The sequence below is a fragment of the Polypterus senegalus genome, chromosome 12 (assembly GCF_016835505.1).
Source record: "Polypterus senegalus isolate Bchr_013 chromosome 12, ASM1683550v1, whole genome shotgun sequence".
Taxonomy (NCBI): domain Eukaryota; kingdom Metazoa; phylum Chordata; class Cladistia; order Polypteriformes; family Polypteridae; genus Polypterus; species Polypterus senegalus.
This window is the reverse complement of record NC_053165.1, coordinates 2,650,496-2,673,830: the sequence shown is the minus strand read 5'-3', so window position 1 is coordinate 2,673,830 and position 23,335 is coordinate 2,650,496. Positions and strand designations below refer to the sequence as shown.

Sequence of the window (23,335 nt, the reverse complement as noted above, 5' to 3'; positions counted from 1 at the left end):
GGCCGACCCTGGCATAACTGCGGACGACAGCAATTCAGGCTGTGCCATCCATTTATTGAGCTGCAGCGTTCACATTTATACAAAAAAAAAAGTCACAGAGAGAAGTCATGCCATGTGCAACATTGGGCGCTGCCCCAGTGAACACACAAACACAATGAAGGGCCAAGTCAGCGGCAGTCTGGGCATGCAGCGGGCTGAAATGCCACACACCAGCATCGGGCTAACAAAGTCAGGAGAGCAGCCAAGCCATAAAAAGACAAGAAAGGCGCCACAGCAAAGCGTTGAAGGCCCACCGAGACACTGGCAAGACCCCCTGAATGTGAAAGCCATGGGCATGTTGGACTCTTCAGCTGGTGCACTTTGAGAATGTCACCGGTGTGCCACCTAAAGCGCTCCCAGTGGCCGCAATCAGTCGCAGGTAAATGGACCTGAAGACGACGGCCCCTCAGTAGCCAGGTGTGGGACCACCCTGCCGAGATGGGGATGTGCAGCCTCACCGGGCGCTTTCTGCCCTCTGGCATGGTGTAGCGTGGCACCTTTCCTGTCTGTTCTTCAGGGCCGTCATTCCATCCATTAGCCAGTGACATGGAGGGGGCGAAGGTACCAAGTAGGGGGCGCCGATGAACCTGCGGTGCAAAGCCAAGCACATAGCTGCCCAAACAGGGGGGGCTCAATCCCGTGCTGCCTCTCTGAGGACCCCCTGGTCGACGCTTTGCACACTTACTGGACCACCACGACTTTGGCCTCCGCTTCATTGGCGACGCTCATAAGCCAAGCCTGCCGAAAACAAGACGCGTTAGAAGATGTCACGTCTCGACCGGCCGGCCGGCCCACCGCACAAGCATCTAACTGCAAACATCGTGGACCCCCGGGCAGTGCCCACACAGTGAGACAGACACAGGTGACAGACTTACGCTGGATGGGTCATTGGGGGTCTCCAGCAAAGCCTTCAGCTTGTCTTTGGGATCGGGGATGGGGGGAAACATTTTGTCCATCACTGCAAATCTATTAAGGGGGGGGAGAAAAGAACAAAAGAAAAGAACAAAAGAATCAAACAAACCCTCGTGCAGAACGTGCTGCCCACCGCTAAGTGTGTCGTAAATCCTTGGGGGACCCTCATGTGGAGGGGGCGCAGGGTGCTACGTGTGCCCACCCACAATATCCTTGGTGTCACCCTCGACCGCCAGTTCACAAATGCACCCTGTTATTAAAATCAAACCCCTGGGCACCAAGCCTCTGGACCCTCGTCGTGCCTGCCAAGGAGCTCCTCTATAATGAATGTCCTTTCACAGCCACCGTAGCAAAGCAGCCATGGAGCCCCCAAAGTGTCACAAAAGGAGGAAACCGAGAGCCTGTGGGTGGCACAAAGCCAGAATGGTGCAGGTTTACAAGGGGCAGCATTGGTGGGCACGGGCGGAGCTGCCATAGGGGTCTCGAGTGACGCGGCGTGGGACTCCAGAAGATGGCCAACCACAAACAAGAAGCTAAAGGCCAGCAGCTTACCTGACGCACAACACGATGACAGTCAGGCAGACCACCAGAGCCAGCGTCAGGCCCACGCCGATGCCCCACAGCTTCCACTTCTCTGATTCGGCCTCCTCTGGAATAAAAGAACACAGAAATGCGGTTAGGGGTCTCCTGCCCTCACCCAAGTAGCTCATACAGCACCCCCTGCCACGTGACGTGACTGGCGCGGGCAGACCAATCAACAAATGGGCCTCTTGTACTGGGTCACCGAATACGGGCAGTTGTCCCCTTGTGCTCCTGTGCCATGCAGAGATGACAGCAAAACTGCCAACCAGGTAAGAGGGTGGCCCTGTGACACTATGTGTGACCCCAAAGGTGACAAAGCTTTCTTTACCCGAGTAAATCATCGCAGTCCATTGGCTCCACTCACTGGGGTGCCCGCTGGATGGGTACTCCTCATTTCCTCGAGTGAGCAGCCGAAATGCCACTGGCAGTTTGAGGTCCTCCACTGGAATGACGAGACTCAAATTTTTGGGAGAAGAAACTGTCTGCAAAGAAAAAAGATGACAGGCGGGCGGGCAGCGTCAGCAAACAGAGAGCACAGGACCCTCGGGCCATCCCACCCAGAGTCCCCAAAAACACAGCAAGGTGGCCACAGACCAAGGGGAAGAAAAGGAAACGGCGAAGGCCACCCAGGTGCGCGAGTCCCGTCCCCTCGCTGGTCACTTGTCCACCTACTGCTGGACCCTCACCAGGCCAGGCTCATCCCGTTCGGACCCCCACTGTGGCCGTCGTCCTTTCCCTGGGCTCCTCGTTTGGTTTTATCCCGTTTGCTACTTTGGTTTTTGATTTGGTGTCAGTTTTGTTTGTGCCATGATGCCACCTTTGCTTGAGGGGCACATCACCATTTTGACCAGACAAGGTGGTGGGGTGCGAGGCCCCCTAAATAAGCCAGCACCTTTACACGAGGAGGTCCATGGAGGGTCTTTGATGGCACTTGCCTATGTCCCATCTGGGGACCACCTCGGGTGTTTGCACGTTGACTCGTCCTGTGCTCATCCCTGGTATCGCGTGGTCCCCTCCTTGGCAGCAGCTCTGGTGTGCCCCCTACTGACAACAACAGCCCCATTAGACCAGGTGGGTCGCCGAGGTCTGCTGCCCGTTTCTCGTGTCCTCGACTGGATGCCCCCCCCTCATTGTCTTTTGGTTTTTTGCACAGATTGTGATATGGGGGGGGTATGGTGAATACCCAAAATATTAATAAGCCATTCAGGCTTTGCCAGTCAAACGTCTTCAGAGGCCAGTGAGCGCCACACAAGACACCTGAGATGGGCAGACGTGAGTGCCACCGACATGGGCGACTCGCAGTAAACAACAAGATGGAGGCTCTGGCCCTTCTCTCTTTTTCTGCCCTTTCTCTACTTTTGCAGATGTCATCCTCTTATCTGTTAAACCTCCCAGCACATGGCGTCGATAGGGCACCACTTACGCAAGCCGCCAGCAAAATACGCAGATAATGACACTCATAAGCCACTGTGCAACCTCCCATGGCGCCAGGCCACACTCTGAGGCAATCACACCGACGGTGGCATCTGCAAACGTCAGTCAGCCATCCGGATGAACCCGTGCCCTTCTGCCACGGCGCCTGCCCAAGGGGCACCTGGGTGGCCATCCAACACCGACAAGGCAGATGATCTGCAACTGGGACTGCATGCCAGGCTTCAACCACAGAGCGGCACGGGTGTACCCTTATTTGAACTGGGGGGGTCCATATGCAGAAAAATGTAACGGCAGCCAAGCAAGAAGAGTGCCAGGGTGTGCCACAAGAATCTGAAGGTCAAAGGTTTGGAGCAGGGCATCACAATATGCACTTGCTGTGTCACCGGGGGCAAAGACCCCTCCAGCAGGAGTCAACTTCAGAGGAGATGCCCGTCTATCACTGGGCACATGCAGCATTGTAACTGCCTTCAGAGAAAGACAGGCGGGTTTCTTTGTAATTGACGGTCACAAACTGAGCAAAGTTGTCACCGACACTCAAAGCTCGGCACATGTAAGGCCACCCAATGGCACGTGGGGCCATGGCAACCGCTACAACTTCTGACGGGCGCGTTAAACAAATGAACCCCCAAAACTTCACAAATGTGCCACTTTCAACACACAGACCGTAAAATGGAAATGAAATGAGTGCAGTGCCCGGTGCCAAGGACGATGGCTAGTGCCCCCTTACCGTCAAGTAGCCGTACGAGCTCCAGATTTCATAATCCATGAACTGCTGGATGCCGTATTCAACCAGGGGTTCCTGCCACGTTATCTCGATGTTCTTCTTGCGTTTCACTGCTTGGACGTGGCATGGAGGACTTGGCTTCACTAGAAAAGCAAAGAAGAACTGTGAAGTGCACCACACACTCGGGTGGATGCCAACTGACAAGAGTCACCGAGAGCAACGGCAGCTCAGCGCACTTCAAGATGGTAACCAAGAGCAGCCGTGAAGGACGCCAGTGAGCTGGGCACAACACGGGCTCAGTGGTCAGGCTAATGGGGTTGCAGCTTTGTCCTGATGCTCACCAGCCTTCTTGTGCCAACCCTGAAATGCTCAGCAGGGTTGACTGGCGCTGCGTCATAAAGGTGGTGGGATGGTGTGCTCATCCTAATGCCACACACCAAAGGCCACCTCCATCTATCCCAGCAGCAGTGGGCACAAGGCAGGCACCAGGGCTGGATGAGGTGCCAGGCTACTGCAGACTATGGCCTGCCAGGCATGGCATGGACATTAAGAGCCACAACTAGAAGAAGCCGACTGCCAAGTGTGTGTGTGTGGCAGCAGCAGCCGCCGCCGCCATTCAGTCCTTTCAGCGAAGACCATTGTGACTCATGAGCTGGACCCCCTTGGGCCGCGTCCCTGCTCTGCTCAGGGGGCTCACTACATGGCAGGTGACGGCCGCTAGCCCACCCTTCAGCATACAAACTGCCAGCTGCTCAGAGGGGATCGTGAGGGGTGCAGACTTCCGCGTGTTTGGGGGGTGTTTGCCCACCTGACTGGGTTGTGAGCACATGGAAACTAAAATGAAACCACAAAATCTATTTCCAGTTAGGGTCTGTGACTGTGTGCCATGGCGGTGGTGCCAGGCCAAATCACGCTACCCAAACTGTCAGACCACCCACAAACATGAAATGCTAAACCCTTTGCCCCCTCAAAGGTCAGATGCCCTCCTTTTCTCCAAGCCCCGTTAGCCTGAGGTGGTCCTTACAGATAGCCAGCACCTCGTAAGCGGTTCTCTCTTCTTTAATGGTGAACGAGTCACTCGAGCCGCCGACGTTCACTTGTACGTCGCGCCCCTGAAATGTCACCCGAGGAAAGTGGCAGAAAAACGAATCTTCAGCTCTCTTGACTTGTACGCAGCAAAAATCGGAGTTGCCCGTCCTACAAAAAAACAAATAAAAACACACCACGTGAGCAAATAAGACGCTCGGGGGGGCCCAGAGCCTGGTGGGCTGCACACGTGTTTGGGGTCTCACTGCTTACATTCAATTCAGCTCAAGTCACTTTACTCTTACATAGCACCTTACTTGAGGGTCAGACTTGGTGAAACCCCCACTGAGGCCGAGGACTTCAAACTGCATGGCGCGTAAGGGTCCGGAGGGCATGCAGTCCTGGGCAAGGGGGCTTAGACTCAACAGCAAGGCCTTGTTATTGGTCTTCTGCTTCACAACAGCAAATGTCAGCCCTCCAAAGAAATGAAATCCATCCACCTGCCCGCTATATCCTAACTACAGGGTCACAGGGGTCTGCCGGAGCCAACACAGGGCGAAAGGCAGGAAACAAACGCCGGGCAGGGCGCCAACCCAGCACAGAAGAAATGAAATGTGACACGGAAATACTCCTGTTTGTTGAAGAAAGTGACATCAAGTGACATCAAGTGACATTTATGGAAAGAAAATTTGAGATGGTGCAACAAGAGAGAGAAAGAGAGAGAGAGACACGGAGTAGGGGTGGAGTCTGAGAGAAAGAGCGAGACACACTGTAAATGGGGGCGGAGTCTGAGAGAAAGAGCGAGACACACACTGTAAAGGGGTGGAGCCTAAGAGAAAGAGCGAGACACACACTGTAAATGGGGCGGAGCCTGAGAGAAAGAGCGAGACACACTGTAAAGGGGCGGAGCCTAAGAGAAAGAGCGAGACACACACTTAAAGGGGCGGAGTCTGAGAGAAAGAGACACTAAATAAGGGCGGAGCCTGAGAGACAGCCACTGTGAGTAAGGGCGGAGCCTCTGAGACAAATAGACACACACTCAGTCAATGGGGCGGGGCCTGAGAGACAGACACTCAGTCAATGGGGCGGGGCCTGAGAGACAGACACTGAGTAGGGGCGGAGCTGATGGACTTGGCACTGTGTGTGCAGCGTAGCCGCTGGCATGAATATGGCAGAAGGAGAAACTCAAAAGAATAAAGACGGTTAGTGCCACATGATCACAGTGATGACATCCACGCTCATTTACCCTCAAGCAATGAGTGACTTGGAGGACTCGGGCTGCACGTCCCAAGGCAGGACTGACAAGCAAAGGTACGGAGAGAACATTAAACAGGCCAGCAGTGCCAGCCCAGCAGGAAAGCTCGCAGACTCCAAAAGAAATACTTGAATGTTATCTGAAACATTAGGGGCAGAGGGACAAACGGGACTACGGTGGCTAAGTGCTCTAAACAAGACTGATGTTCACCTTTGCTGAAGAGTGCCATCTGCTGGGAGAAGCAGGCAGCGCCCCACCATCCTGTACTGCAGAGATGCCACTGGAAACACGTGGCGTGGCAGCGATTGCCCTGTTGCTGTCTAGAATTGCACAGCTCTGCGTGCCTCGTTGACATGTGGCCATTTGACAAAACAGGAGATGAAAACCAAAAATCGGCCAGCAGCCTCTCCAGCGAAGAGCCACCCAAACACAAACCCCTCGTGTGCCGCCAGCACACACTCAGCTTGGACCAGGTGATGAGAGACGGCTTAGGGGTCAAAAGCTGGGGAGACCACCAAAGCCCAACAAGCTGACGTGAAGGTCAGAAGGAAGGTGGGAGGCCGAGGAGTGAGCAGCAGACATGGCAGACGAGACTAGCGGGGGTCTGTGCCCGGGCGTTTAGGGGCAAAGAGATCATTCAGTGGTCTAAAGTGGACACCAGGGACACAGTGACATCACGGAGCGCCTAGGACCCCGGTCACCGTCTTGAAAGCCGTGTAATAAAACGTAACGTTCAGGTAAAAGAAGAGAGAAACGAGGAACGAGCAAGAAAGAGAAGGTCAAAAGCACCTGAAGCTGAACAACCAGAGGAGCAAAACCTGCAAGAGAAGGTCAAGGAAAGGCAACAGCCAAGCTGACAAGAAACAGCGGGCACCGCCAAGACCCCTGGAGAGTGTGTGGCGACCACCCCTGCCAACAACATGGCTGCAGACAAACCCCCAAAGTGGCGGCAACTGCGATTAAAAGCCAAATTCAAAATGGCGTCCTGAAAAAGAAAGAATCCCCTGCTTAACACCGAGAGGGGCCGGGACCTGTGCCAGCGCCCCCCTTTAATGGAAGGACAGCAGGGCTGGCACAAGACCACTGCAGCCGGAGAGGCTAACAGTAGCTGAGACCACCAGAGTGTGCTCTGGGCAGACGACCCTCAGAGGAGAATGGCCGAGACCCCAGCAGTACTCCAGGGGTCCGGTGGCCACTGACCCAGTGAACTGAGAGCTCAGCTGGCAGGAGGATGAAGATGAAGGTGAGAGGAGTATGACGAGAAGACATTGAGGGTTTAGGCGGGGGGCACAAGGGGTCTTTTTATTTAGTACCTCTGTGTGGCGTCTGTGCCTCTGCCACCTTTAGTTATAATAAACATTGGCACCTCCTTCTATTTTCAGTTTCTTGGGCATATTTTGGGTTTGGGGACTGCAAGGTTGCCACCCCACAGGCCACACATCATACGTATGGAGAGAAAACAAAAAAATCTGTGCCAATACAAATGCTGTGGATCTGAAAAGGCCCGACACCAGGGGGCACCAGGTGGTCCGCTGGCAGATCAGACTAACCCAGTCAACGAACAGACACAGAGCTGCGTGTGGAGGCCTGATGGAGCCCACGTGTCACACACACGCACTGCAGCCCTCCAGACAGGGACCCCCTTTCTTACTGACTCTTGTCAGACCTCCGTTGGCATGGCCTGTGACGTCAGTGACACTCTTCACACCGCGTCCCTCGCTGGCCCAAGTTTGCCGACATTTCCAAAGCCTTTCCCGGGTCATTTTCTGCACTCCTTCCTTCCTCGTTTATCTCGTCGTTTCCTGCCCCCTGACTTGACTTCATCTCCAGGCCCGGACCACTCTGTTCCCTCCCTTCATGGCCCGCCTAGCACATACAAAGACTCGGCCCACCTTAGCTGCACCGTGAAGTTGGTGGCTCCAGATACATTTCTGTCCGTCGTCCAGGAGCAGTTCATAGACGTCAAAGCGTAGACGAGGCACCCGAGGTTCCGGATTGTAATCTGGTCGCGTCCTGGAAGAGAAGACAAACAAAGAGAATGGAAGAGCAGGGCACGGCGCTGGCACCAAACACCAGGAGGCACAAGCTGGCAGCAGAGGGCGACACTGGCATTCAGCACCCACATGCCTGGCGTCTCCCCACAGCTTTAAGGGTCCAGAGGGTCCTTTGGGAGACGCGTCCCAGGTTCAGATCCAGTGAAATTCTATACGTGAACACAATATGGCGACCTAATCGGTGGAAGAATAAAGAGTTGGGGCGGCTCCTCCTCGGCGAAGCCCCCTTAAAGAGTGAACGAGCACGAGGTCCGCACCCCTCAAAAAGTGAACGGCCGCTTCTGATCTCTGGCCGTGTGGTGGAGCAGACAACGTGGGAGGGGCGGAGCTTCACGAGGGGTGGAGGAAGTGACATCAGTCGCATTCCTGATGAAGACAGCAGAGCAAAAGGAAGGAGTTTTCAACGGCGCCCCCTCTTGGTGTGCACTGGACCTGCTTACCTTGTCGGAGTCCTGAAGGGCTGCCCTCAACGTTCGTGTCCACCAAGGGCCGTAGGTGCCAGGATGGCACTGTGAATTTACACTTCCAGACACTCGACTTATTCAATCAGGTGGCATCTCACATGTTGCCGAGGAAACAAAGGCTTCCATTTGCATTTATTGTGACATGGGCAGAGCGGACAAAAAAGACTGAATGGCAGGCTGGCAGCAGGTGTTCCCCCGCCCGAGTGCCAGCCACCCAGTTGCCATCATGGGTGGTCTGATAAGGGCACTGCTCAGGTTAAAGGGTGAACTTCCACTGGTAAATCACTTTCAAGACAGACACAATAAGCCCCCCTGGAACTGCTGAAAGCCCCCCAGTTTACCGTCATGATTGGGTTGAATTCCAGCAGCACGGTAGCCATGCTTGGCTCTTCGGCTCTATGCGACCCATAAGGACGGGACTGGTGTCACATGGGCGGGCAGGCTTACCTTGGTGGGCACTGCAAGCCCGGAGCGTCGACAGCCACAAAACAGCCACAAGGAGAACAATCCTGGCCATCATGGGGGTCCCTGCAAACAGAAGAATACAAAGAAGAAGAAATTGAGGGCTCAGAATTCTATCCTCCATATTTACTGACTGATTAACACCCGGGCAGAGGCTCACGGGGCACCACTGATGTGCCAATGTGGACAGGTGAAGAAAAATCCGCAGAAAGTCAGGTGAGAAAGGATTTGGAGCAACGTGGGGGTCAGAGGGTATGATGGAGGAGACCACGGAGGTCAGAGCTCTTTGGTAAAACAAATCAGCAGCACAGGACGATGCCCCAGTCACTGGAGGGGGTCTGGCTGGGGGTCCAAGGTCACCAACATGCAGCCAAGTCTGAGGAAGGCCATGGCAGGACCGGCCACCTGTAACGGTGCCACGGCGTCACCAGGATACGTGCGACAAGCGGATGGAGGAAGAGCAGGTGGTCCGGGGGCCAGTCACCTGCCTGAAGCACCGGGAGTCTCATGGTGACAGTGCAGTGGGCTCCGGGGACTTCTAGCACACCCTAAGAGAGTGCCTGCCAACCTCGACGAGGGGAGCCCACTCAGAGAGCACAGCGGTGGTCACAAACACAAACAACAGGGGCACTGATGACTTCACCAGGCTACCCAAACTGGCACACGGCCACATAACTTCACCCAGTGCTGTATAGAGGGTCACCACAAGGGGCTTAGACCACCAGATGGCAGGGCAAGAAGCACAAAAGTCCAAATCCACCAATAAAGAAAACCAAAACCCCGACCAACGGGTGCAGTCCAAGTGGGACTGGGAAAGGCCCCGACAAACCAGCACATCCAGGGTGGCCGCCCAGGAGTTCCCACCAGACCAGACCCTCCGCCCGGCGCACTGCTTTAACAACGAGGTCACCCTTTATGCGCTCCCTGTGCTCATCCCTACTCTTTCTTTCACAGAGTCTATCACTACATCAGCAAGACAGTGGGTGGGCATGGGCTGCCAGGCCAGTGCAGGGCATGCTGACACATTCTCTGCCTCCTCATGGCCCTTGTGCCAGTTTAGTGTCACCCATGCACTACTCCTGGAAGCTCAAACCTTCATCAGCGTCCTGTGGCGCTGGAGGACACTGTGACCACATGGTGACACATGTGACCCCGAGTGAGGCCCCAGTCCTTCATGCCCACTCCCGCTGTGGAGGTACGTAAACAGCTGTTGCATGATGAGCATATGAAGGGCACCACATAAAATCATAAGGTCCCATTTAAATCCCCCCATTGACATCACAAGCCCACCTCGTCTGTTGGTACTCATACTGGAAAGAAACTGGAGCACCCCCAAAAAAAAAAAGAACCATCTGCACACTCCACACACGGGGTGAATGGGCTGGGGGGCACCAAGACACGGGCAAAGAACCCAGGAAGCATGCAACAGCAAGGCCACCCCAAGTCAGCCATTTCAGGACGGTCCCAGTGGCTCTGCTCATGTGACTGGCGGTGCGGGCACTAAAAGACAAAGGAGGCAGGCACACTGGCACCACATGCCAATCCAGCGGGCCAAAGCACCGTCTACAAGGAGAGCAGTCGGCCAGTATGGAGAGTCGTGGGTTCAAAGTTTGGTTTTCTTTCTTGGCTTTCTAACCGGACCTCACGACTTCTGCCCGCCGTAATGACGAGATGGCCGTTCACCGTTTCTTGTTCTTGACGCCTGCACAGGTGACTAAGACAATGTTGCAACATCCAGCGGCAGGCCAGGGAGTTGTCAGCCCACCCAGCCGGCCCCTCTGCGGTTACAGATCAGCTCCGCTGGCCGGGCGTGGGGGAGGAGGAGGAGGAGGAGGAAGAGGAAGAGCCGCGCAAGCAAAGGAGCCGCAGGGCTGTGAAAAAGTACAAGCCCCCCGAAAGGCACCACAATGTTCAGTTCAAGGCTACAAACAGCGAGGACGTCACATCTGAGGGCACAGTGACAACCAGATGGCATTCAAATGATAATAACAACGCACTCTCTTTATATAGCGCCTTGCCCCACTTCACTCAATTCAAAGGAGCACAACAGGAATTAAAGCAGAGATGGCAATAAAAACTCGGGATACGAACTGAAATGTTAAACACCAAAGCCTGCGCGGCACTTGATACGTGAAAGTCAAAGTTCAGAATCAACAGGAAAAGACGACAACGACGACAAACAGACAAGCACAAGCCACTGTCACCCCTTAAGGTCCTCGAGTGCCACCCGTTCACCAGACGAGCCTCAGCCCACACACCCCAAACACACAAAGACAATAAAGAAAAGGAAAGCCGGGCTTTGTAGCAGACAGCAGGTGGCACCCAACATCAGGTGTTGGCGTGTGGTCAGCCAAGCAACTGGCGCTGGCGGACAAAGCAAAACACCACAAGAGGAGCTCCGCCACAAGCCACGTTCACACCATTGGCATGCGCGTTTTCAGCTCCTCTGCCACTTTGCTCTCCACAGGCCAAAGCCTGGCACCATGGATTCAGGTACCACTGGACCTGCAGACACCACAGCGCCGCCTCTTCTCTTCTAAACCCCATAGCCCCATGTGTGTAGCAGCTGGCAATGGCTTGGAGGGATCACTGCCAGAATAAATGGGCAGAGGAGGCCGGGGAAGAGATGGCGGTTTTGGATGGGAATGACCCTTAGAGACCAACTGCCCCCTCCCAGCAATGAGGGCATTGCATGCCAAACGAAGTGAAGGAAACTGAACAGTGCTGTTGTGCTAACCGCTGGTGGTCACCGAGGTCCTCGGAGCAAATAAAAAGTACAGTGGCACAGAAGGGACCCCAGAAAGTGGGTGGTGATTGGCACTTGTCTTGAATACAAAACAGGGATTAGCACAGCAGTCTGTGATGCTGCCTCACAGCTGCAGAGTCCCCATAACTGGCACAGTCCGACAGTCACCTGTGGAACTGCCAGTCGCCAACCTGTGGCATTTGGGTTACAAAGACATGCTGAGGCCCCCAGTCAGCCCTCACCCTGTGCCCGGCAGCACTGGATGGCTACAACATCCAAATGCCCACCTCAGGTAGACATCCTAAAAATGGCTCTTTTGCCAGTTCCAGCTGCACCACTGACTCCTTGTGCCCCCCATGCCAGTATGCACACTAGGTACTGGAATACAATAGCAGAGCATCACCAGTCCAGTCCATGTGACTGCGTGGCACTGCCCGGACTTCACATTATATAAACAAAAACACACCTTTAACAGTTGGTATCAGAAGAAACTCAAACTGCTGGCACGGATGAGTCACTCCAGCTACCAGGCTCCTCTTTGTAGAAAATAAGCAAACAATTGACCCGCGGGCTGGCAAGTCCCTCAAGGTGGACTTTAGGCACAACAAATAAAACAAAAAACCAAAAAGCACAAGATGTCAGCATCATGGAAATAAACGACTAAATCACCTGGAGGTGGTGCGCGGGCACTACCTGTATAGGACTCCTCAGGGTCACCAGGGGTGTGCTCCGCTCTGACGCCCGACCTAATAGGTAGCTGTGAAAGGCGCTATATAAGAGACTGACAGACCAGAAAGACACCAGCGGGCAAAGACAAGTCAAATGATCATCGCCTCAAGACAGGCGCTATATAACAGGCAAACGGATGTGAAAGGCACTATATTATAGAAAGATATCAGAGAAAAGAGAGAGCCAGACCGGAAACACACCGGATGATACAGCGGTAGCTGGGAAAGGCGCTATATAACAGAACGGGGGCAGGCGAGCAGAGATGCTCTCAGATAATAAATGACACGTCTTCTTCAGGCTCGTGTGCCCAATCTGTGCCACCTCACCTGCCAAGTGCCCGAGCGCTGCCCCGAGCCGTTTTCATCAGGTTCGTGGACGGCGACCCACCGCGATGTCCCGGTGCCGCACTTACCTTTTCTTTTCTTTTCTTTTGTTGTCTTCGTTCGGAGGTGCGGAGAGGAGCAGCAGGACTCTGTGCCCAATTGCGTTTGCGCGATGCTTTTGGGGCCCGGGTTAGGGGGTCGAGGGGGTGGACCTCTGCGCTCCGATTTCCTTTTTCTCGTTGCTTCTTCTTGTTTTTCGTGTGTCAGGACAGCTCGCTGCTCGCTGCTCGGGTGATTCACCAGGCGGGTCTCCTCGGCTACGATGTGCCCGCCCGCCTCGGCTGACACCTTTTTTATTTTTACTTCTTCTTCTTTTCTGTCGCCTTCCGAGCAGCGCCGATTGTTTCACTTTTGCAGACGCCAAGAACGGTTGAATGGGGTCTCTCTCTCTCTCTCTTTAATTCCCGCGGATGAGTGGGCCTTGGACCCCCAGGTGTGGCTCGTTTCCCGGACGGAGGCGGCGCCGCCGCCGTTTACTCGTCTTTGACCTTTGGCCGCGTTTACCTGCCGGCCCGACACTTGATTTGCCTACGCAAACGGCTGGTCAAAGTCGCAGGTGCCAGGCGGTGGCCGATGATTGGCTTAATGTGCCACACGGCATTTGTCGGCCCATTAGCCCGGCCGTGTTGTCACTTAGCGCGGCGGCGGCGCTCGGCGTGCACTTCGCGTTATGTCGGCATGAGCGGCGTCGCCCACTTCGAGGCCCCCTCACGGTTATCAGTGCCGCCGCTTCCATGTTTGCTCTGGGCACACAGAGCCCTTGTGAATGTGAACAGCCAGATAAACGTCCTGGGTGACGCCCCCAGAAATGCCCCCTTTGCACCCGTGCGTGTCCTACTCGCCTCCTTCTGTGAAGGGGCTTTTCAAATTCTGATCCCTAGGTTATGGGGGGCTCACTTCTGAATGCGAGGTCCCCTCATCAAGCAGCACTCACTTTGCCAGCCGTTTAGAAATGTGGGCACATGTAAACCCTGCGAGGTCGAAGTCGTCGTGTGTCCGCTGCGACAGACTTGGCACACCAAAGCTTGACTGATGTTCTCGTGGACGGCCATGTTCAGGTCTCCTGGAGGTTCGATTGGACCAGCTCTTCATGAAGCTTTACTCCATTTGGCTTTCCCTTGGAGTGGACGCATCTCCCAGTCCCCAATGTCCCCGATATCTGTGACATGATGCTTGACGAGAAAACAAAATGAACAGAAACGATTGGAGCACAAGACTGCAACGTCCCCAACACGTGACCCAGTGAAGGGGCCGCCTGGTGGGCCAGTGTGGATGCCCTGGGAAGCTAACCTTGGGGTGGGCACCTTTAACACTTTTGAAGCCTCCTGTTGTATTTTTGACAGGGGGGTCTCGTGTGGAAGGCGTCATATCTGAGAATGACAAAGGAACAAAGACGGAGGGCACCAGCAATGCAAGAGTGGAGCAGTTCAAACAGCACCAGAGCCACGTATTGTACCATGATGTCTGCCCACCGGCCAGTGTAGAGCGTCACAGGTGTCCCCGAGGAGCCGTCCTCCATACTCACATTTGGTGGAGATGTCCAGTCTGCCTGGTCCAGTTCAGGGCAGACGTCAGCACCTCCGTTATTTGCTCACCTGGAGTGCCGTAGGTGGCCGCAGGCTGGGTCACTTTGGGTTGGGTCACTTTGGGTCATTTGCTGTCAGTCGAGTCTGCTGGCACTTCGTTCAGGGGGTCCAACACTGTTGACGACAACGGCGATTTACTCAAAGGTCAGTAAGGCTGGTGCTTGAGACCAGCGTGGAGGTTACGTTCAGTGCAGAGCCCAACTGGTGCCAGGCACATGTGTCATGGAGGATCGCTTGGGCCTGGTGGTGCTCTTCTGACCCTTTGTGAATGTCTGCGATGCACCAGAGGAAGGACAGGCAGATGCCCATCCAGTGCTGCTGGCCTCGGGTGGCCCGTTTGTTCAGCTCTTCTGTGTTTTCTTAAGGGGTGCGGCGATACATCCAGTTTGGCCACCAAAGCCCCCCACAGACGATACAACAGAATGCAGTGAGCACAAATGTGACGTCACTGTGCCCAATGGGTTTGCCTTGTTCAGGACCCCTCCAGCCCTGTGGCTTTATCTATTTGAACTTTGAGTTCATCCCTGTGCTCCTCCCTCCCGGTCATTATTTGTACCTTTTTACTTCGTTTCCTGCCTCCTTGGCACATTTCTGATGCTGCCAGAGCCCCCTGTGTTTGTCACCTTGTCCTAAGACCTGTGCTTCGCTCTGCCGTCAGGTCACTTGTGTGCCTATGACAAATGAAAGATGTGAAGTTTCTGAGGGACTTGAAGTCACGTAAATCCCCAGCGGCGGTGGTGCCCCCCAGCAGGTCTCAACGCCAAGGAGCTCACGATGATTCAGACCTCGGCAGACATTTGCATAAATCGCAGTAAAATGAGCTTCGCTTCACGTTACATCGGGCCCTGCGGCAACTTGTCAGAGCGGAGAGGCGCCCACCTACCACCCTGTTAGGACCTGCGGATCTGCCCCCCCCTATGGGGAGTCGGTACTTTGGAAAGCGAGGGGCGGGGCAGGGGGTGCCCACCAGCGAGTAACTGCGTCATTTACCGCTTCAGATGAGAGACAGAGAGAGAGAGGAAAAAAAAAAAAAACGCCAAAGCAAACACAAAGCCACATGAGGAGAGGCGGCCAGCAGCCATCGCCAGACGAGCCCACCCGAGGGTCCCATTAGACGGCGTTCATTTGTGTTCTTAACTTCTTACTAGACACTCAGTGACATCATGGGGGCTTTGGCCCCTTTCGATCAGACCAGGTCAGGGTCACTAGGGTTGGCACTCTCTGGGTGGCCTCAGGTTCAAGTCACAAGAGATGAGAATGCCAGTGCTGAGCAGCAGGCCGATTGCTGGCTTCCTGTCCCGTTAATCGCAGCTCACATGCGTTTCTTCTCTTAATCCAGGGGACCATAAATTGTTCTGAGAGGCAGGTGTGACGACCTACTTGGGTTTTTGCGGACCTGCCCCACTTCCTCAGGTGAATGGCCTGGCACCATACATCTGTGTGCCAATGCCAACTCTGAGATGGACAGATGAATGGCTGGGAGGTAAGCTGGGCTGGTGACTCCTCAGCAGCTCCACCACTGTAAGCGCCTTGGCACCCGCCATTCTTTCATAGCCCGTGTGCAGTGTATTAACAGAGCCACCTGCCGGAATGTGAGGAACAGACAGCGCTTGGCAGGTAAGGTAAGACCGTGTGCCCCCCGCCAAGTGAGACTTTCATTGTCCAGGCCCACAGGCAGCGTGCACACCGTTTGGGGACTCTGGGACTTGTGCCCGGTCGTCACTGTAAGAGTTCCACGCGCCCTCGGCTGGACGTGTAGACTTCTGAATTGACGCACGTCCACAGGCAGCACAGGGACGCCACTTTTATTAAAACCCTCTCAACTGCCAGGTGGTTTGCAATCTGGAGCTCCAAGGCGAGTCATGTGGACGGGCATCGTGAATGACAGCTAAATGGAAAGTCGACCAAAAACCACTTTACCCAGCAAGGCTGGGATGGGCGCGTCCCCTCATGTGACAATGCTCGATATTTACAGACTCCACTGCAAGGCCTTCTAAGACTTGTGTCACTGATGCCCACTTAGCCACCACAGGCCTGGCACCTTCACACTGTGAGGGGACAGAAGACTGGCCAGCAGCACAATATGGCCCCGGAGCTCTTGACTGAAGTGCAGATGGAGTCTCTCTGGGGCTCGTGGCTGCCACTTTAAACTGTGCAGTGGGGTGTTGTGCCACGTTAGCCGTAGATTGGTAGAGGAGAACGTAGGCCGAGAGGACGGCTAACTGAACAGATTACCAGAGCGATCCATTTCTTTGTTACACCTCGCCTGACGAAGGGGGCCGAGCTGCCTCGATGCCTTGCATTTGCAGTCCATTTAGTTAGCCAATAAAAGGCGTCCTTTCACCCACCTTCTCCCGTATTTAAAAATTTGTGACACCCGGCTGGCCCTGCGCAGTTCAGTCGGGTGGCCTTGAGGCCGGCGAGGTCATCTAACGTCCTGTCCTGCAGTGTGTCTGCCTGAATGTCACGACGTGTTGATGGAAAGTCACCCGAGAGCCTGGCGTGATACATATTTCATCTTCCCTACATGGTGCCCTGCCTGCCAATGTGCCACACACACACTGGCGTACATGCAAAGCGACTCCCATCTTCAGGCCGAAGTGGCACTACTGAGGCTCGCCCCACATCACTCCATGTCCTCCTGCCTCGACGCCCCTGCTGTGTAGATACAGACATACTGGGAGGTGCCCTGAGGGGCCGCAATGTGCCATTGTACCCTGGGCTGGCAGAATCCACGTTCCCTCAGCCACTCATTCGCTTTCAATTCACGTGTCCCTGGCGAGACTCTTGGTGTCCCTCACCTTGTCCCCTTACTGCGATTGTTTCTAGACACACATAGTTGCTGTGACAGTCCCTATGGAGCGTGGTCAACCTGGCATCACATGTGGCATCATGTGCGGTATAGTCTGCACCCAGGTGTCGGGACAAACTCCCAAATTCTTTAATTCAGGGTCTGAGCCTCAGAAAGAGACCCCACCACAGGCAGCCGGACCCCGCAATCACAAGGCAGGCTTTCAGGCTCAAAATGGGGCACTGGCTTGAAAAGGGCATTTAAAAGTCCCCAAATGGCAAGTTACCACTCAAGGGAGCGGCAGCCATAAAACCTCTGGCTTGAGAAGACCAAGCTAAGCGGTACAAAGAATTGATTCAAATATTCAAAAGACAAAAAGCGAGGCCAAAGGGAGCGCCTCAAAAAGGCAACGTAAGGCGGGTCAACGCCAACCTGCGCCCAGTGCATGCCAATCGAAAAACAGGAGTAAGGAAAAGGAATCAACCCCCCTGGTGACGTCTGCCACACAACTCCGGACTCATTCTGAGGTCTGCGTGTGTCTTTATTTACTGAACGTCTCTCTATTATATGGTGACCCTCGTCTGCCCATCTGCATTACAAAGGTGGTGGGCCGGCCCTGGACGATAAACGAGAAAGGAGCAGCACGCCAGACAAACAGCGGCTTATTACGGGAGAGGCCAGTCAAAACACGGCCATAAAAACGAGACAAACAAACAGATAAATGAGGCGAGAAACAATCGAGACGCCACTCGGCGAAACCCTCCAAGCAACGGCCTCGTCCCCCCAGTCTGTCACAAGGTGGCAAACACACAGGCGGAAACGAGCAACAGCTGACCTGCTAAGGCCGGGCCTCGTCACTCTGGGACCGCTGGCATCTCATACAGGAGCTGACGGGGGGCCGACCTCACCATTAGGGGTCTTCAGTCCATCCAGGACCCTGAAATGAATACAAAAATAAATAAATAAAATAAACACACCCAAAATGTCAAGACACACACCCCCCCACTCTCACTGGTGGTCCAGCAAACACAAACCGAGAGCTCAGTCCACACAAGAGGCCGAGGGGCGTGGCTTCACCCGTGACATCAGGGTGACCCCGCCTCTCGGAGCTCCACCCACAAAGCACACACAACTAAGGAGGACACAACAACAAAATGAGACTTGAAAGGAAATGAGAACACAGACGACGGAGGCTGGCAGGCAGGAGACCCCAACAACCCGAAACAGACGCCAGCGCCAGGAAATGGCTTCCGACATTTAAAAATACAAGGACAGTTGTGTTTGAATGAATACCCCAAAACTAGGACAACGTGATGACATCTGAAACTCTAGTGACGTCATGCCTAGCCCGACAAGTGACATGATCGCACTCAGCCTGGCACCGCAAACATGGCAGCGCCCGTCAAAAGGAACAGAAGATGAGGGGTGAAAAATAAAATGAAATCAACATAGAAATTCATCACAGCAGATGGGGGGCACCGGTCAGTACACCTAGAAAAGCCCCCCACCAGGACCACCGAAACACCTGCCATGTGACGTCAATGCTGCACAAAAACCTTGGCACGTGGCAGCCACAAAAGAAGAGGAGACCACCGGGCGGAGTGGACATCGCCTGTCAAACTCACAGACTTTGGAAAAGCAGGCGTGTCAGCGACTTGGAGCCCTGAAGCCAAAACAAAGAAATACAGAAACGGAAAAAAAGAAATCGAAATCAAAAGAGGAAGACAGCAGCAGATCCCACCATTCCCAGCACTTCAGCAGCTGGTGTGGTCACCTCAGTTACCGGCCAGTCTCATGTCACTCTTCTGCTCAGCTGTGCCCACACGGAAGGGCCCCTCAAGCTCACGATAACCACTCCAGTTGGGGACGCAACACACACACACACACACACTTCTCAGCCACCAGTCCGACCAGGCTGGAGCTCGAGACCCAGTCACAGCCATTGATTCCGGGGGGATTACTTCACAGAGTGGGTTTATTAGGAGAAATCATCCACCTAAATATACATGAATACATTTGCATGTTAATTTCAAAAGTTCATTTAAATCTAATTTGCTGAACAGCTTTTTAATTAGTGCCTAATGCTATTACTGAGGAAGGCAGGATGAGCCAACCTGAAGTAACTGGCGTGATGCAGAGTGCCCGCTGTTGGCTCCGACTCACAGATTGACCCACATGACGATTCTTTGACCGGCGCCTTTCTGGCCACGGTGCCCGGCCTTCTGCGTTTCATCTCGATGATGGACGATGTCACTCTGGAGCTTTCAATTTTGTTAGGAACCACAGACCACTGGCAGATGTGGGTGCCGAGCTCCTTGTAAACAGCAGCCACAGGATGGACTTGAACCCGTGGCCAGGACATTCCAGGCAGAATCACAGAGAGGCACAAGGATCGGCAGTGAGGGTCCATGTGGAGCCCCCCAGAGGTAAGACGACCACGTCACTGCACCTGAAATACACAGCCAAGCCTAAGGGGATACGCCCTGATAAGGAAGGACGCCACATGCAGGTTTACAAGGGGGCATGACCTTGCCAGTGGGCCTTTTAGGGGTCCGCAGTGCATCTGCACCACCACGCCGCTCTGACTTATCTGCTCTAACGCAAGGGTCCCCGCTACGGACCCACACCTCCTCCTGTGCTCTTCTAAGGTGGCAGTGAGCAGACAAAGGAGGACCATGCCAACCCCCCCCAGCCAGCGACTATCCAGCTGTGACATCGGACGTCTCCATGGCGGCCGTTCTTCTCTTACCAACTCCTCACCCATCACATCACCGCGTGCCACCTCAGTCCTTCCCTTCAAGGTGCCAACGCAGACGTCACCTGTGATAGGTGAAGACAGACTGTGGTGTTGTGATCTGAAGACCCCTGGCCCGCCACCCCGTTTGTTCCAAAATGCAGACCCTGTAGCCGTCAGAGCCCCTCGTCCAACTCGAACTTTACCATCGGCATGTAAAATGCCAATTCACTGGTTTCTGTGGCCACCAGGAGCCCCTCAGCGCCAGCATCAGTGCCGCCCGTTGTCCCCTCATCCATTAGCGTAGCCTCCTCACACGCTTAGTAAAATGTGACCAAGGAAAATCAAGCAGAGGACGCATCGATCTTCTCGGCGCTCGAGGAAATCAATGCCAACTCATCAAGCGCTAAACACTGCAGGATTAAGATGGATTAGGGCTTCAGCCTTAACGGCGCGTTGGCACGTTTAGGGCCTGCGTGAATGAGGAAGGCCTGGCCAGTCCAGGTGAAGCGGGCGCCGTTGGCCGAGCCCACCGCTCAATTTCTGGACGTTTTAATTATGTGCAGCACGCCGTCCGACTTCGGCTTTCCTCCTCCTCACCGCAGAGGTCTTCATTCCTGCTGTCGATGTCGAGCAGGGTCGCCGCTGGCCAGTCAGATTAACACATTTAGTGAATGGGTGAAGGATTGGGGGGCTCCGTATATGCAGACACTTTGGAGGAGAGGTGATGTGGGGGCCTGACAATATGAGGAAGCACAGCAGCACACACGTCAATGGCAGGGGCTTTGAGATTTACGCCCGCTGGACTTTGGGGCCTGAAAAACGTCAAACACGCAGAACCCGCCCCTCACTGTGCCACCATGCCAGTCACCACTGTGTATCAACACACACTCGGCCTTTTAAAGCAAGCTCCGGTGACCCCCTAAAAGGACCAAGGTGACCAGAGGTGGCACCAGCTGCCCTGTCTGAAGACCCCCAAAAACAATGGAAGTGGTGGAGGTGAACCCAAGGGGGCAAACGTCAGTAGAGGCTGTAAGAGTGGGGGCACAGAGCAGAGCCCGTTAGGCAAAGGGGGCTTCATGAAGAACATTTTAATTAGCGTGGCGCATATTTTATAAATAATTTAGTAAGACTGGGTACTGTTCTGGGCTTGAGCCCCCTGCCCAGATGGACAAGTGAGTGTGCCCACTGATGGATTGGCATCACTACCAAGGGATGTTTCTGGCCACCTTTTCAATGCCACTTAAGTCCTTGTGGGCTCAAAGATAAACAGAGATGAAAGGCACTATAAAAGAGAGCAATAGCTTTGAAATGTTACAGGACTCGCGTCTGAAAGGCACTATATTACACAGCGGCAATTCGAAGGTTAACGTGATGATAAACACCAGTCGCTACTGTGCCAGCACCATTGTTGGTGATTTTATCTTCGCCCTCCACACCTCATCACAATTCAAATCCTCCACGTTCTCAATCAGCTCCTTTTCCTAACAATCATAGGTGCTGGGAAGCGATGCCCGATAGACATGGGCACTACCAGGCGGATGAAGAGTCAGACAAGATGCCACAAACCAGCTTCGAGAGCTACACAGCAAGTTGCCAGCTCAGCAGGTCTTGCTCACAGGCCACTACGGGGCAGGGTGCCCCAGGAGACAAATAAGGAGTGCCAGTGGGAGTGAAGAGTGAGTGGCAGAAACACATAATGCTATCCAAGGACACCTGAGGGCAGGCAAGTAGGCACAAGACATGGGCAGCTGGCAGGCCCACACAGCAAGACACCAACCTCAAATCAAGCAGGTCAATGCAGCAGTGGAGAAGGCACCCCAACTTCAGAAAGGCGGCATCAACAGTGCCACCCGGCCGGGTCGGACGCCACACTTCACTCCATGGCATCAGTCTTTCAGGGTCCATCTTCAGGTCGGACCAGAGAGACCAACGCTAACGACGTGGACCGTCGGCCCCTGCAAGTGCAGCTCAAGGCGCTTTACCGACCTCCCCCCATAAAGCCGTTCTCCCCTCAGCTCACCTTGATGCTCACAGTTGGGTGCCTCAATTACACCCGCCATCAATCTGCCGAGAAAATGGCCTCCTGGACACTTGGCTGGCGCACTGCGCAACCCCCGAGGCCATGCTGGAACAGAAAATCATGACAGCCAAGGTCACCGTACACAATGCAGCATTCCAAGGGTCTCTGAAACAGAGGAGCAGCCCGGACCACCGCCCAGCAAGGCGCTATATAAGACACTGCTAGAAGCTGGTGTGCCAGACCACTTGTGTTTTGGTGCTCCGATCTCCCCTCTGTGTTCCTTAACTTTAAGTCCTGTGTTGGGGGGCACCTGGTCTTCGAAAGGGGCCGAGCCTCAGCCGGTCCGAGTCACGCTATGCATATAAACCCCCAGGGTCCATCTCACTCCAGAGCACCTGCTATCAATGTTACTGATTGAAGCCCCCAATAACGCGATTCTCTCCAGCAGACACTGAGTCGCCATCAACCAGATTCTAATTTAAAGAAAGGACTGATTGGCACAGCTGCAAGGAGGGCACGCGGCTGCCAGCTGCAGGGAAGAAGCTCCAGTGGTGGGTCACTGCTGCCCTCTAGTGGCACAGGAGGGGTACTGACACGAGCCCATGCTGTGTACTGTGAAAATCTCCTTCGGTGATCTTCAAGTGACGTCTCCAGACCACACATTGGCAATGCCCCTGGACACGGCCTACATGAAGAGCTGCCCTGAGGTGTGCCATAGCCGACAGTCTCACTCTGCGTTTAGCCCACCGGGGCTGTGAGGGGCCTGGACCCTAGGAAGGAGAGTCGCTTTGAAAACCCACACAAATCGCTCCACAAACTCCTTTCTTCCCAGTGCCGTACGACTTTTCAATAAGAAATATCGCAGATGGTTTTGATAGCCTGTACCTTTTCTTTTTTTTTTTCCCCCGTGTAAATATAAATTATCTAACTGCCTTACCCTAACCTTTCTTGTTTCTATTTGTCTGCTTTATTTCATTCTGTCTGTTATTGGATGCAACTGAGAAGGCAAATTTCATGTTTTCTTGTGTAAAGGTGACTAAATAAAGAAACCTTAAGCCCCACCCTGGCAGCATGGCAAGAACCAACTGTGGATGGGGTGCCACTGCACACAAGGCCCAATCTCGCACACGCACACGGGTAGGCTCACTTGAACGTCTTTGGGGGGTTTGGGGCTGCCAATGCTGTAATGCGACCCCTTGTGCCACCCAGTAAAGCATTCATGTGCCACTCAAGTGACCTACCTCAGCAGTATCTGCTTTATTTATTGACCAAGTGGGGACATCAATGGGAGTGAACATTAAATAAATAAATAAAAAGATCATCTTACCTTCAACAAGTAGCCCACCTGGCAGGCAATCCCCGAGTGACACACCTGAAGATAAAGAGTTGCC

The 23,335-nt window shown here is 54.2% G+C and overlaps 1 protein-coding gene across 4 annotated transcripts; it reads right to left on the bottom strand.

The window, feature by feature from the left end:
* Nucleotides 1-14: 14 nt before the first annotated feature.
* On the bottom strand, nucleotides 15-22,879 carry LOC120541379 (interleukin-5 receptor subunit alpha-like). Of its 4 annotated transcripts, none has more exons than XM_039772946.1 (10): nucleotides 18,023-22,879; nucleotides 14,953-15,067; nucleotides 8,938-9,018; nucleotides 7,865-7,985; nucleotides 4,716-4,888; nucleotides 3,695-3,834; nucleotides 1,862-2,015; nucleotides 1,504-1,600; nucleotides 915-1,005; nucleotides 15-777 (listed from the first exon to the last, which is right to left on the bottom strand). In XM_039772946.1, the coding sequence occupies exons 3-10, from the start codon at nucleotides 9,008-9,010 to the stop codon at nucleotides 721-723; spliced, it is 906 nt and encodes a 301-aa protein (XP_039628880.1). In that variant the 5' UTR covers nucleotides 9,011-9,018; nucleotides 14,953-15,067; nucleotides 18,023-22,879; the 3' UTR covers nucleotides 15-720. The 4 variants fall into 4 exon arrangements, with proteins under 4 accessions (XP_039628880.1, XP_039628881.1, XP_039628879.1 ...); XM_039772947.1 differs by lacking the exons at nucleotides 14,953-15,067; nucleotides 18,023-22,879 and adding exons at nucleotides 10,636-10,640; nucleotides 12,840-13,553; XM_039772945.1 differs by lacking the exon at nucleotides 14,953-15,067.
* Nucleotides 22,880-23,335: the final 456 nt, after the last annotated feature.

Excerpts from the sequence above, each read along its gene's own strand:
- LOC120541379 (XM_039772946.1), bottom strand. The coding sequence starts at position 9,010 with ATGATGGCCAGGATTGTTCTCCTTGTGGCTGTTTTGTGGCTGTCGACG. Across the intron at positions 2,016-3,694 it reads GCTCGTACGGCTACTTGACG|ACAGTTTCTTCTCCCAAAAA; the intron begins GTAAGGGGGCAC and ends TTTTCTTTGCAG. Across the intron at positions 778-914 it reads CCCCCAATGACCCATCCAGC|GCTTGGCTTATGAGCGTCGC; the intron begins GTAAGTCTGTCA and ends TGTTTTCGGCAG.